Source organism: Vulpes lagopus, chromosome X (assembly GCF_018345385.1).
Source record: "Vulpes lagopus strain Blue_001 chromosome X, ASM1834538v1, whole genome shotgun sequence".
NCBI lineage: Eukaryota > Metazoa > Chordata > Mammalia > Carnivora > Canidae > Vulpes > Vulpes lagopus.
The window spans coordinates 36,275,313-36,287,926 of NC_054848.1; the positions used below are offsets into that span (position 1 = coordinate 36,275,313).

The 12,614-nt window shown below is 35.7% G+C and overlaps 1 protein-coding gene across 8 annotated transcripts in view; it reads right to left on the reverse strand.

Moving 5' to 3' along the window:
* The window catches only part of CASK (calcium/calmodulin dependent serine protein kinase), a 345,585-nt gene that overhangs the window by 209,733 nt on the left and 123,238 nt on the right, over positions 1–12,614 (reverse strand). For all 8 annotated transcript variants that reach the window (XM_041740867.1, XM_041740864.1, XM_041740872.1 and 5 more), the window contains exon 3: positions 10,678–10,783. In XM_041740867.1, the coding sequence (XP_041596801.1) occupies positions 10,678–10,783 (106 nt within the window). The remainder of the gene's footprint in view (positions 1–10,677; positions 10,784–12,614) is intronic.

Consider the following 12,614-nt stretch of genomic DNA (forward strand, 5'->3'; position numbering starts at 1 on the left):
CTGCTACCTGAATTCTCAACATCAATGGAAGCCAGAAGATAGTAGAATGATATCTAATGGAACGAAAATGCTGACCTAGAATGCTCTACTTAGTGAATATCCTTCAAGACCGAAGGAGATAGAAGGAAATTCTGAAACTAATAAAAATGGAGAGTTTGCATCCGGCAGACTGACATAGGAAAAATAAATCCAGATAAAACCTTAGAGATGCTGAAAGAATAATGAACAATGAAAGGACAAGTGTGGGGGTAAATCTAAACTAATAATAAAAGAAGTTGGAGTGATGTCAATGCATATAGCTTATGTATCTATGCAAACAAATATAAATATGTGAAAACAACAGCCTGTAAGTCAAAGGAGGGGCATTACATCAAATTTATGTGTTCTACAGTGCTTGTACTACTCAGGAAGACAATTATGGTATCAAGATTAGAGCATGATGCATTAGGGAGTTGTGCTATAATTCCTGAGGTACACACTAAGATAACAGAAAAGAATACTTAAATTTCCAAGTTAGTAGAGAAAAAATAGAATGATCAAACATATTAAATTGACCCAAATAAGTCAGGGAAGGCAAGGGAAAGAAATACATAATAGGCAGTACAACAGAAAGCACGTAAGAATACCATAGGCATAAATCAACTATCCTCAAATATCATTAAGTATAAATGTACCAAATGCTCCAATTAAAAGTAAAAAATTGAGAGTCTAGAATTAAAAAAATTATATGCCTTTAAATAAGAGACACATCTAAAACCCAAGGGTACAAAAATGTTGAAACTTAAAAGGGAGGGAAAAAAAACCCTAGAAAAGTAAACCCAAAGTAGAAAGATGAAAATAACAACAACCAGAAATTATTGAAATAGAATAAATATGCAATGAAAAGGATTTACAAAGCTAAAAGTCATTTAAAAGGCTGATAAAACTGGCGAATACTTAGCAAGGCTGAGAAGGAAAAAGAAAAGGCACAAATTACCAAAGAATGGAAAAGATCCTGCAGAGTTGTTATGAACCAACTTGTGCCAAAACTGTTTAAAAAGTTTCAATAAAATGCATTCATCCCTAGCAACATACAATTCATCCAAAGCAAGAGTAATAAATAGAAAACCAAATATTCCCATAAATATTTAAGGAATTGAATCAGAAATGAAAACCCTTATCACAAGAAAGTATGGCCTGAATGGGTCTATAGGTGAGTTCTACCAATCATAAAGAGAACAAGCAAAACCAGAGAACACTCCCCAACTCATTTTATGAGGCTAGCACAATCTAGATACAAAGACCTGGTATGGACAATATGAGAAAATTATAGTACAATATTTCTATAAATATAGATGTAAAATGTCTAAAACATATATACAAATAAACCAAACCTAGCAATACATAAAAGGGAATATAAGGATTATACATCATGGCCAAGTATGGATAGCCAAAGGATCAATGAAATTCACTGCAGTAACAGATCAAAGGAGTCATGTGGTCATTTCAACATACACAGAAAAAAAAGCACTTGATAAAATTCACCATCCAATCATGCTTAACAAACTCTAAGATCAGAAATAAAGATAGATAACTGCTATCACCATTGCTCTGAACGTTTAATCCATTGCAGTAAAGGCTAGATAAAGCAGTATGTATAAGAATGATAAAGGAATAAACAAAATTCTCCTCCTACACAGATGATATGATCAGGTATGCAGAAAATTCAAGTGGTTCTACAGATAAATTATCGGGATTGATACAGCTTAATGAATAGAAAGGAATATAAAGTCAGTAAAAGGAAGGAGGGAAAGAGAAAGGATATGAGAGAGATGGATCTACCTTTAAAAACAAATACCTAAGAATAAATCTAACAAAAGATGTAAACAACCTCTGCAGAGTAAAGCATAAAACATTATTGAAAGAAATCAAAGATCTAAATAAATGGGAGATAGAAATCATGTTCAAGAATTGGAAGACTCAATATTGTAACCATGTCAATTATTTTCAAGCTGCTATAAAGATTTGATACTAAAATTCAAGGCAAAATCCCAACAGGGATGTGTGTGTGTAAACTGCCAGCCTGATTCTAAAATGTATATGAAAAATGGGGAGAAGTACACCCCTCAAGAACTGGCTGAAGAAGAACAAGGTAAAAGTCCTTGATCTCCTAGTTACCAGGACTTACTATAAAGCTATAGTTAAGAAGATAACCAACATGCTCTGGGTGCAATGCCAGGCAAATATACTAATGGACCAGAATAAAACGTGGGAACAATGACACACGTATAGGTGCTTTATTTGTGGCAAAAGTGGTCTGCAGAGCAGTCTTTTCAGTAATTGTGCTGAGGCTGCTAAGTATCCACATGGAAAGGAATGAAATTGGACTGCTACCTCAGAGCATACTCCAAATTAATTTCAGATGGATGATAAAATATAGGAAGAGATCTTCATAATCTCAGAGTAGTAAATATTTCTTAAACAAGACCCAAAACAGTAACCATAAAAGAAAAAATTGATAAATTAGACTGCATTAAAATTACAAACTACTGTTAATCTAAAGGTACCATATTAAAAGAATGAAGGGATATGTCACTGAGTGGCAATTAGGGAAGAACAATCAAGAGAAATCACAATGAGGTTTTACTACACACCAACGAGCAAAAAATAAAAAATTCTGACAATGCCAAGTATCAGCAAGGGTGTGCAGTGTAGGCAATAACTAATCATGAGAATAAAAGGAGGGTGCTATTCATAAGGACTAACAACAGGTTTTTTTAAACAGGGGCAGTACCAGGAAAACTAGGACTTGGATCACCTTACAGTCAAATATCAATGGTAAAGGGTCGGTGTGTACATCTGCTTTACAAAACAAGCTCTGAATTATCTTAGAAAACTGAGATTGTATATACTCTATAACCTATCAGTTCCACTCCTAGATTTGTGCCCAGGATATATGTACAAGATTGTTTACAACAGCATAGTTCAAAATAGCCAAATCTGAAAACAACTCAAATACACAGTAACAAAATGAGTAAGTAAATTGTGAATGCTCACTCCAATACTATACAGTGATAAAATGAAGGAGCACAAAAGCAACCTGGATCAATCTCACAGACCAAAAAAGAATGTATGCTATATGATCTCATTTAAATAAAGATTTTAAACGAAGACAATACTGAATTATATTACTTAGGGATATTTATGGATGGTATAGATATGAAAGCATGGAGGTCAAGTCTAGATTAAAGGTAATTCTGAGAGAGGAAGGGGATTGTGGTAAGAGGAAAATAGGCAGTGTTTCTATTTCTTGATCTGAGTTGTAGGTGGATGGTTGTTCACTTGACAATAATTCCTTAAGCTGTATAGTTCTGTGCATTTTTCTAAATGTAACAGATTGTATAAGAAAAGGCTACATTTACGTGTGATGTAGCTGTTTGTATATGTCTGTGTTCGTACACTCTTTCACCTTGTAATTCTATTTCTAAAAATTTATTTTGAGGAAATAAAGCAATTGGGATGTGAACAAGTAATTATGTATAAGAATATTATTAATCATAACATTATCTCTAATAGGGAAAACAGTATAAATGTCCAACTATAAGGAAATCATTACATATGACACGTGCATAGCAAAAACTTTTGCTAATGGTATTACTTTTGTCATTATAATTATCTACAATTTCTAAATTTGTATGAAGTATGTGTACTGTAAAGATTATTTACACTAGAAACTACTTATAATTTTTGTTTTTAAATGAACAAATTTCTTTTAAATAATGGAAAAATAATTGAATTTTCTTATTTTATGTATATATGAACTTTTTAAAAAAAGATTTTATTTATTTATTCATTAGAGACACAGAGAGAGAGAGAGGCAGAGACATAGGCAGAGGGAGAAGCAGGATCCATGCAGGAAGCCTGATGTGGGACTTGATCCCCAGACCCGGGATCATGCCCTGAGCCAAAGGCAGACACTCAACTGCTGAGCCACCCAGGCATCCTGTATATATATGAACTTATTCCAAAATTATTTTTAGTGGTTTTAGATCAGCTTTTATATACAAAAAAATTTACCAGAGTGACTTCAAATTCCTTTCTAAGATAGTAGACAGCATTCAAAGGTTAAAATTTATTCTACACTGTAGCATCTTAATCTAGGGTTTGTTTTATACAAAAATTGGGACAGTTACATTTTTCTGTTAATAGATGTCAAAATGATACAGTAGTTACAGTTAAAAGTAAAACAAAAAAAATCCAAACTCCACAATTTTCTTCATAGGCAATTATATTTTGTTTGCAGATCCAGGAGTTTTATCAACTTAAAAACCCTTCTATTTTATCTCTTTTTAAGTTTGTACAGAAAAAAATGAAGACAGCAGGCTAATAAGCTTTTGAAGGGTTTGAAAGGCCTGTCTACTGAGTTAGCTCTTGATTGGCATCTGGCAACTTGGATGGGTTCCTACCGTCCTAACTGAAAAGCGTGGCTCACTATGTCTAAACTGTTTGTGCAAACAATATGATTTATCCCGAACACCTGCTTTCTCTTTGGGAGGCTGGAAGGTGGTATGTGCCAGGCAGAGGGTGCCTACATGATCAGCTCCCAATAAATACACTGGGTGCTGAGTCTCTAATGAGCTTCCCTAGTTGGCAACATTTCACATGTGTTATCACAACTGGTTGCTGGCAGAAGAGCCTTGGAAGCTTGTGCCTGGCTGCCCCTGGACTTTATTTCATATACCTTTTCTCTTTGCTGGTTTTGCTTTATAGAATCTTTGAGCTTCAATAATTCACAGTTGTGAATACGACTAGATGCTGAGTCCTAGGGGTCCTCTTAGTCAAGCATCAAACCTGGGGTAGGTCTTGGGGACCCCCGACACATAGTTCCTAAAACTAAAATAAAACTAAACATTTAATATAGTGGTGAAGCCAGTCAAGAGAAATGTTTAATTTTTTTTAAAAAAAGTTTATGATGTAGAAGTTTTTTCTTTCAACTAGTATTTATCAAAGGTCTTCACAGGCACCCAGCTATATCCTCTCATATATCTTATTGCATTACCTTACGTATCAAGTTTCTGATGTTTACTAGGACCAAGTGATACTTTCCAACCATTTTCTATTACCCAGCACTTAAGCAGGCATTCAATAAATATGTGATGAATGAATAGCAATTTTTATCATTATACATAAAAACAAAAAATGAAAATAGATCAGATTAGCTATAAAAACATGTACAGATCTTCATATAATTTTAAATGCCAGAGTTCAGACTTTTCTTGCTTGATACGAAACAAATATACTTTCCCTTCCTTGGCAAGTTTGCTAGTAAGTAGAAATCAGTTCTACTCTATCAGCATAAATGAATTCTACAAATATCCCCTTCTCCAAGCATAAACACCAGACCAAAAAGAAAAAGAAATAAAATTAAAAAAATAAAAGAGCTATCAGTCTATTTACTTTGTGAGCTTCAAAAATACCACTAATATTATTTCAAAAGATACAAACTATTGTTTTCATGTCAGATATATTTTAAATCCATATTTAATTACTGTAAAAGTCTCCCCATGGTATATGTAATCATTCTACAATAAGGTAATTAAAATTCCTTGGCCAGCCAAATTAGGATTTACAGCTTAACTCAAGTATCAGACACTACTGAAGACAAGCCTGGATGTGTTACTTAGAAATAAACATTTAATTTGAATGGAGGGGGACACAACAACAGCCCATCTTCAAAACTGAACCTATATTTTTAAATATGTTTTAGCAAACTATTGCAATAGTTTCTAACAAACTACTGTGAATGTTGGGGAAAATGACAACATAGTCTCTAAATAGTAATGCCTCTACTTTAAAGGTCAATCATCTCTTGACCTCCCATTTTGGGGCTAGCAGTTGTTGAAACTGAGTATCTAGGGGTGGTGCCTGGGTACAAGCTTGTTTGACAAGCTCTACTCAGAATTTTTCAATGTTACATTTTAAAATCTACTGCTTTAATATTTTTGGGCTCTAAAATTCTGCTTCTGTGAGTCTCTGTATTTGAGTATACTTTAAACTTAAAACTGTTGTTTTTAAATTTTTTAAAAAGATTTTATTTATTTATTCATGAGAGACACACAGAGAGAGGCAGAGACACAGGCAGAGGGAGAAGTGAAAGCCTTGCAGGGAGCCCGATGTGGGACTCAATCCTCGGACTGGGGATCATGACCTGAGTCTAAGGCAGACACTCAACCACTGAGCCAACCAGGCATCTCCAAAACCATTTGTAATTAAATGGGTATCAATTAGTTGGAAGAGTTTTCTAACAGAAGAAGCAACCAGAGCGGGCTATATAATTTCATGACTTCGGTTTAAGGGGGAAAAAAGGTAAAAAAAAAGAGAGGGGGAGGGAGAGTTGGTTATATATAGTCTTTGGCAAAGGCAGATATGGATGCCATATCAAGAAACTCACTGATAATCTAAATATATTGTTTGGTCTAGCTTTTTCTACATCAGAATCATCAGAGCTGTTTCCAAGTAGCCAAAAATTGCAAAGTCAACTGACCTTATTTCACTTGTTTTCCCTTTGTCTACTCTGTATTGGTGGCATGTCAGAAATCTGCGGAAAGGGTCTGGAGTATCAGGGATCATTACACTTACTGCCAGAAACATGGAATGAACTCTGGAGTAGCTTTGTCTATACTGCAACTGTACAGACAATCTCTTACCTAGCCAGTAGGTGGAAGCACACACAAACTTACTGCTTTGCTCTTTGAACCACAGGATCTTAAATCTTAAGAGTAAATTGGTCTTTTCTTTACTCATTTGTTTTAAACTCAGGAGATCAAAGAGAACACAAAAAACTGAACAAAGACAACTGTTGAGGTGAATTTATAAAAAATGATACAAAAGAACAATTTGAGATTCCTATTTTGTTTCTGGTCCTTTTGAGAAAACTAAGTTATTTTAACTGTGGATTCATAATCCACTTCCAGATCTCCAGAGCTAATAAAATTAATTCTAAAGTTAGAAATAGATCTTTCAAAAAATTGATGTTCAATCAGGGAAAACTGAACATCAACTGATTATGACCTAATACTAAGGAATGATTGTTCATTTTTCTAGGTATGATAATATTATAAATGGATCGATATCTATATGTATCTATATATCAAGTCCTTCTTTATAAAGCCAAATAGGAATATCTATAGGTGAAGTGGTATCACTTTAGAAATCACCAGGAAAAAAGAAAAAACAGTAAAGGACACACAGAGCAAGGATGACAAAATGCTGATAACTGTTGAAGTTCAGTGACGGGTGCATTGAGGTTCATACTATTCTCTTGTTATTTGAAATTTTCCAAAAACAAAAAGTTATGAAAATTAAGTTATAAAGCCACGTTCTTATGATTTGGGTTAACACTGAGATTAGGTGACTGGTAGATATGCAACTTTAATGAAGTCTTACCTACATATACTGCCATTGAGGAATTATTTCAATCACTACTGAATCATACAAAAAGTTAGCTCTATAAAATCTCATATAATTTAGCAGGAGAGACTAAAACTAACCTGCTAAATCCCCTGGAAACAATACCTTCCAGTTGTAGAGTGCTTCATACCATTTTACAAAGTGAATTCACATCTAGCTCTGATAATCTTATGAAGATTTTAAAGGTTAAAAAACCCTGAGGCTCAGAGAAGCTAAAAGATGTGGTTGAAGTCACATAATTAGTAAAAGAGACAGAGCTGGAATACTAACCCAGCTTTATAACACCAAAGATCATTTTCTTTCTACCATACTGTCGCTTAGATTCCTTTAAACAAATAGCAAACATGATGACATTTAGGAGAATCTTAAAATTTTGCTTTCCATGCTCATTACTTGAGAGTATACGATAAAACTGGTTTTTACATTTTCTCAGTGAATAAAAACACAGATACAGACTTCTTGAATAAAGAATAAAATTAAATCAGAGAAAGTTTTTAAAAAAGACTTATAATATCTTAAAATTGGAAGGGACATTAAAGGCCCTCTCTAGTCCAAAATTAAACCCTTATCGTTAGCTTCCTTGGATGGGTCCAGCTTTAGCTTGAGCATTTCTAGTGAGGAATTGCATATGCTGTGAGACAGCCTGCTTCATTCACTGACTTAATCTAATTACTAAAGAGGCTTTCCTTGCTTAGAGGTGGAATCTACCCACTGCTTGTTGATTCCAGTTACAGCTCCTGACCCTACACTGGAAAACAGATAATCCTCTTACATATGACACTCTTTTAAATAACTGAAGACGTCCATTATGTTCTACCATGGCCTTTGCTCTGAAGACTCCCTTGGCAGAAAAAGAAAATCAATGGATTCTTGAGTAACTAAAGCTTCCCAGTTTTTTCAACAGCTCTTCCATGGTCTTCAAACTGGGAGGTGGGTATCCCTGAGAGTACCCAAAGTCACTCCAGAACATAGAAGAATTAGGATCTTTTTAAGGCAACCATGTCCATTTCTTCATTTGCCATAATTTGATCTGTCTGAAAACAAGTCTATGGCCTGCTGAGTTTCCTTTTACACCTCCACTCATATGAGTCCACCTCAAAAGAAGAACTGCTTACCCACCCTGAAAAGCCTGCCTAGCTTTAGAGACAACTAGGGAATGCGAAGCTCCTGAGGGAGAGACCCTTGAGAGCAAAACAGAGCTTCAGAAAGAAAGAGGAGAGCCATCTTATTTCATCCAGATAAGGCATGGCAAAGCCTTATCTATTTTAGAATTAAAAATCAATAGTAAGATGACTGTCATAGGGATGTCTATTAACACTTTAATTTTATTTGAAAAATGAAGGCAGATTTTTCTCTGAAAGTGAGTCTGATTTGGCTGACTGGCTTGACAGTGATGACTGGCTTTGCCATTTAGGTCACATAGCAGTCATTTTCCATAAATTGAATGAGGTAAAGGTGCCAATCTACCGTTTTGAAGAAAATAGATTTAAAAGAATACACAAAACACTAAAAATTACAGCCTCACAATAGAAGTTTTAATAGATCAGCTCAAAAACATGTGAGGAGGTACTTGGTTTTCAAAGTTCTTTTTTTGCAGGTATGCCAACAAAAATTTTGAAGGCTCTGACTCTAAGAGCAAAAATTTTTTTTAAAGATTTATTTATTTATTTATTCAGAGAGAGAGAGGGGCAGAGACACAGGCAGAGGGGGAAAAGCAGGCTCCATGCCGGAAGCCCGACGTGGTACTCGATCTCGGGTCCCCAGGATCACACCCCGGGCTGCAGGCAGCGCTAAACTGCTGCACCACCGGGGCTGCCCTAAGAGCAAAATTTTATAGGCTCTTTTCCCCTCTGGTTATCCCTTTTGGGAAGCGTGCCAGTGTCCTGCTTACTATGAACACACTAGGGAGAACAGGGAGTGAGTATACAATACAGAGTGTGGGCTTGGTTCTAAGTACTATATACTTCTAATTATGTAGCCAAAGATCTCATTCAGGGCTTTTTAAAAGCTGTTGCAACAACTAACTTTCAAAACATTTACATCTTTTTCACATAAGCAGTTTCAACTAAGCTTATAGTGATCTTGCACTTATATAATTGAATGAGTGAGTCTGGATTATCTGGTCTTAAGTTTTCATCTTTTTCTGTTTCCGCTCCTTTGCTACAAACTTGTAAAATGCTTTGAAATTTTGACCTAGATATACGATGTATTAGTTAGCCTTCCATAGAGGGGTGTGAGGGACACTTCTGCCATGGTTCCCAAGGATCACCAGTATCTCCTGGTGTTCATACCGTTATATAATCCTCTCCCCCTTATGTGTGGGCTGGATCTGGGGACTTCTAACTAACAGAATATGGTAGAAGTGATGGTGTGTGATTTCTGAGATTAGGTTACGAGACTGACTTCCATATGGAAAGGCCTGGTGACAAGGAACCTACGGAAGCCTAGGCCAATGACTCACAGGAACTATGGCTCTCAGTTCAACAGGCTGTGGCCAACAGCCATGTGAGTGAGCTTGGAAGCAAATTCATCCCCAGTGGAGTCTTTTAAAATGATTCCAATCCAGGCCAATGCCTTGATCGCCACCTTTGTAAAAGACCCTAATCAAAGTTACAGATTAAAATTTTGAAGAGAATGCCATTCCATAAAGCTTTTATATAATCTCTTTGGACACAATCCTCCACTTAGCTACCCAGTTATACTGGGTAAACTACCCAGTTATACTATCCTTAGCTCACATTTCTCCATCTTACTGACAAAAATTCTATGAGAAACATGTCAAGTAGCTTATTAAAATACTCTGTTGTTTACAGAAATTCCTTAACAAGCCAATATGGTAATTATATCAAAATAGGAAGTTAAGTTTGTTACTACTTGTTTTTAGTTACCAGAGAGGCTTACTACACGGAGACCTCTACTCCCATCCTACTTCCCTTTGACAAGACTCCTATGGTCAGAATTTTATATTTTGGGGCCTGCTATTCATCTGAACTCTCTCTATAGCCATTTCTCTGAAGTATAATAGAAATGAAGGTAACTAAATATGCCCAACTGTTGTTTCCTTAGCCATTGTGAAGCTTAAGATGAGATAATCCTTTTATTCTTGTTGCTTTTTTTAAACAGATGAGTGTACAACTATTATTAAATTTTAAGAGAAAAGTGTTAGCATTATCCCAAAGCAGCACTACTTAAAACTTTAACTCTTAAGAAAATAAAATGTACACTCACAATTCAAAAACCATGTAAAGCATTCCATCTGAGCTATATGTTTCCAATAACTCTACAATGTGGGGATGTTTCAGCATATGACAGATACTGGCTTCCCGCTTTAGATCTGCAAAACAAACACAGGACATACTTTGTTAAATAAGAACAAAAGACAATCAGAGTGAATGATGAATGAATGGATGTGGTCTATGGCAACATGAAGACTTCTCTAACTAGAGATGAAATCCCCCATTTAAACTAAGCTTAACTTTTTACCCTTTAAAAATCTTTAACAATATAACTTTTTCATATTTTTGCCAGTCTAAATCTCTCTCTATATTACAGTCAGTTCTTATTTTTATTTAAGTAATTAAGTTCTCTATCCAATGTGGGACCTAAGCTCAGGGCCCCTCAATTCAGAGATCAAGAACTGCATGCTCTACTGACTGAGGCAACCACGCACCCCAGCTCTTATTAATTATAAGAAATGTAAATAACATGAATACTTTCCCCCAAACTCTTACAATCAAGTATCCAAATTTATAACTTTCTTGATCTGGTAATAACTCAATTTTCTGTTTTGATTTGTACATTTTTTTCTTAGTTTTCCCTAAACTGGATAAGAATATGTTGTCTATTCTTTAGCCTAAAATCTAGCATTTACACACCAGGGAAGTTACATGGAATAAAGGGCAAAAGAAAAAAATAGAATGATTTAAACAGTAAAGGCACTGCTCCCCTACCCCCAGCATCAAAGTCAGAAATTTATTTTACATCATCTATAAAATGTATTTGATAATTCAGGACACGACTCATCATGTTAACTTGAAGAACAAATTCAGACAACGTAGGTAAGACTATTGTGTAAGTTACAGAATACTACTTGGAAAATAACACTGTTCATATCATCATCATACAAACACATTTTAGGCATAGACTTGCCATGTCCACATGGTGCAAGATAGCTAAAGTCTTCCTGTGTTAATAGTGCTGGAGTTTTACCTGTTTGTAGATGAATGAAATCCAATGTGACATTTTTATATTTGGAAGTAGAAGGCAAACAGGTAAAGAAGAGCCAAGGCCGAGGATGTACCACACAAAGCAAAAGAGATAATGTTATCTCCTTTCTGATTTATTAATTCAACTTAGCCTTGTCAAGTAAGAGCTATTGCTGTAGGCTAAACCACAGTGGACTTACATAAGGGTAGACTGAGGAAAAGAATGAGTAATTTAGACACAAGAGAAGCCACCAGAAGAGGAAGACTCAGTAATATAATTTTAAGAAAGTCAAGGGAAGAGAGGGAATTAAGGCATGAGTAGTTGGAGAAGGCTGAGAAAAGGCTGTAAGTCAGCTAGAAAAGACCATTAGCATTCTGGGCAAGATCAAGTTCTGTGAGAGGTCCGGTTTGAAGTTGGTATGCAGGAGACAATTATGTAATAACATTAAAATTTATTATGTTTCTCACTGGGCTAAGCACTTAATAGAGTCATTACCCTTGCTGTCCAACTACCCTATGAGGTAGGTACTTTACAAGTGAGGAAGCTGAGGCTTAGAAATGTGTTCAAGATCACACAGTTATCATGAGGGGTAGGTCTGAGCCCTGGCCTGTCCAGCTCCAAAGTTGGCAGTCCTTCCACGATGTCATGCCAGGTTCAGACATGATCAAATTAGAAGAATTCGGCTGTAGGAAAGGAATGGCAAAGTCAAAGAAGGTTTGGTTTTTCTGCTTTTGCTGCTGTTTTAAAGGGAACACTGTGTTCGTAAGTGGCAGTGATGAAAGGCCCATCGGATCTACAGTCGGAAAACTGGTGCTGGGTCTAATACCTGCCAGCTGATTGTTAGCCTCTACAAATGCCTTCGTTACTGGAGATGAAATGGGTCAGGCCATAGGTGACCCAGGACCTGCAGAGTCTACTCAGTAGACTGCCCCCTGGCCTTCAGGGGGCAGTGGTAAGAT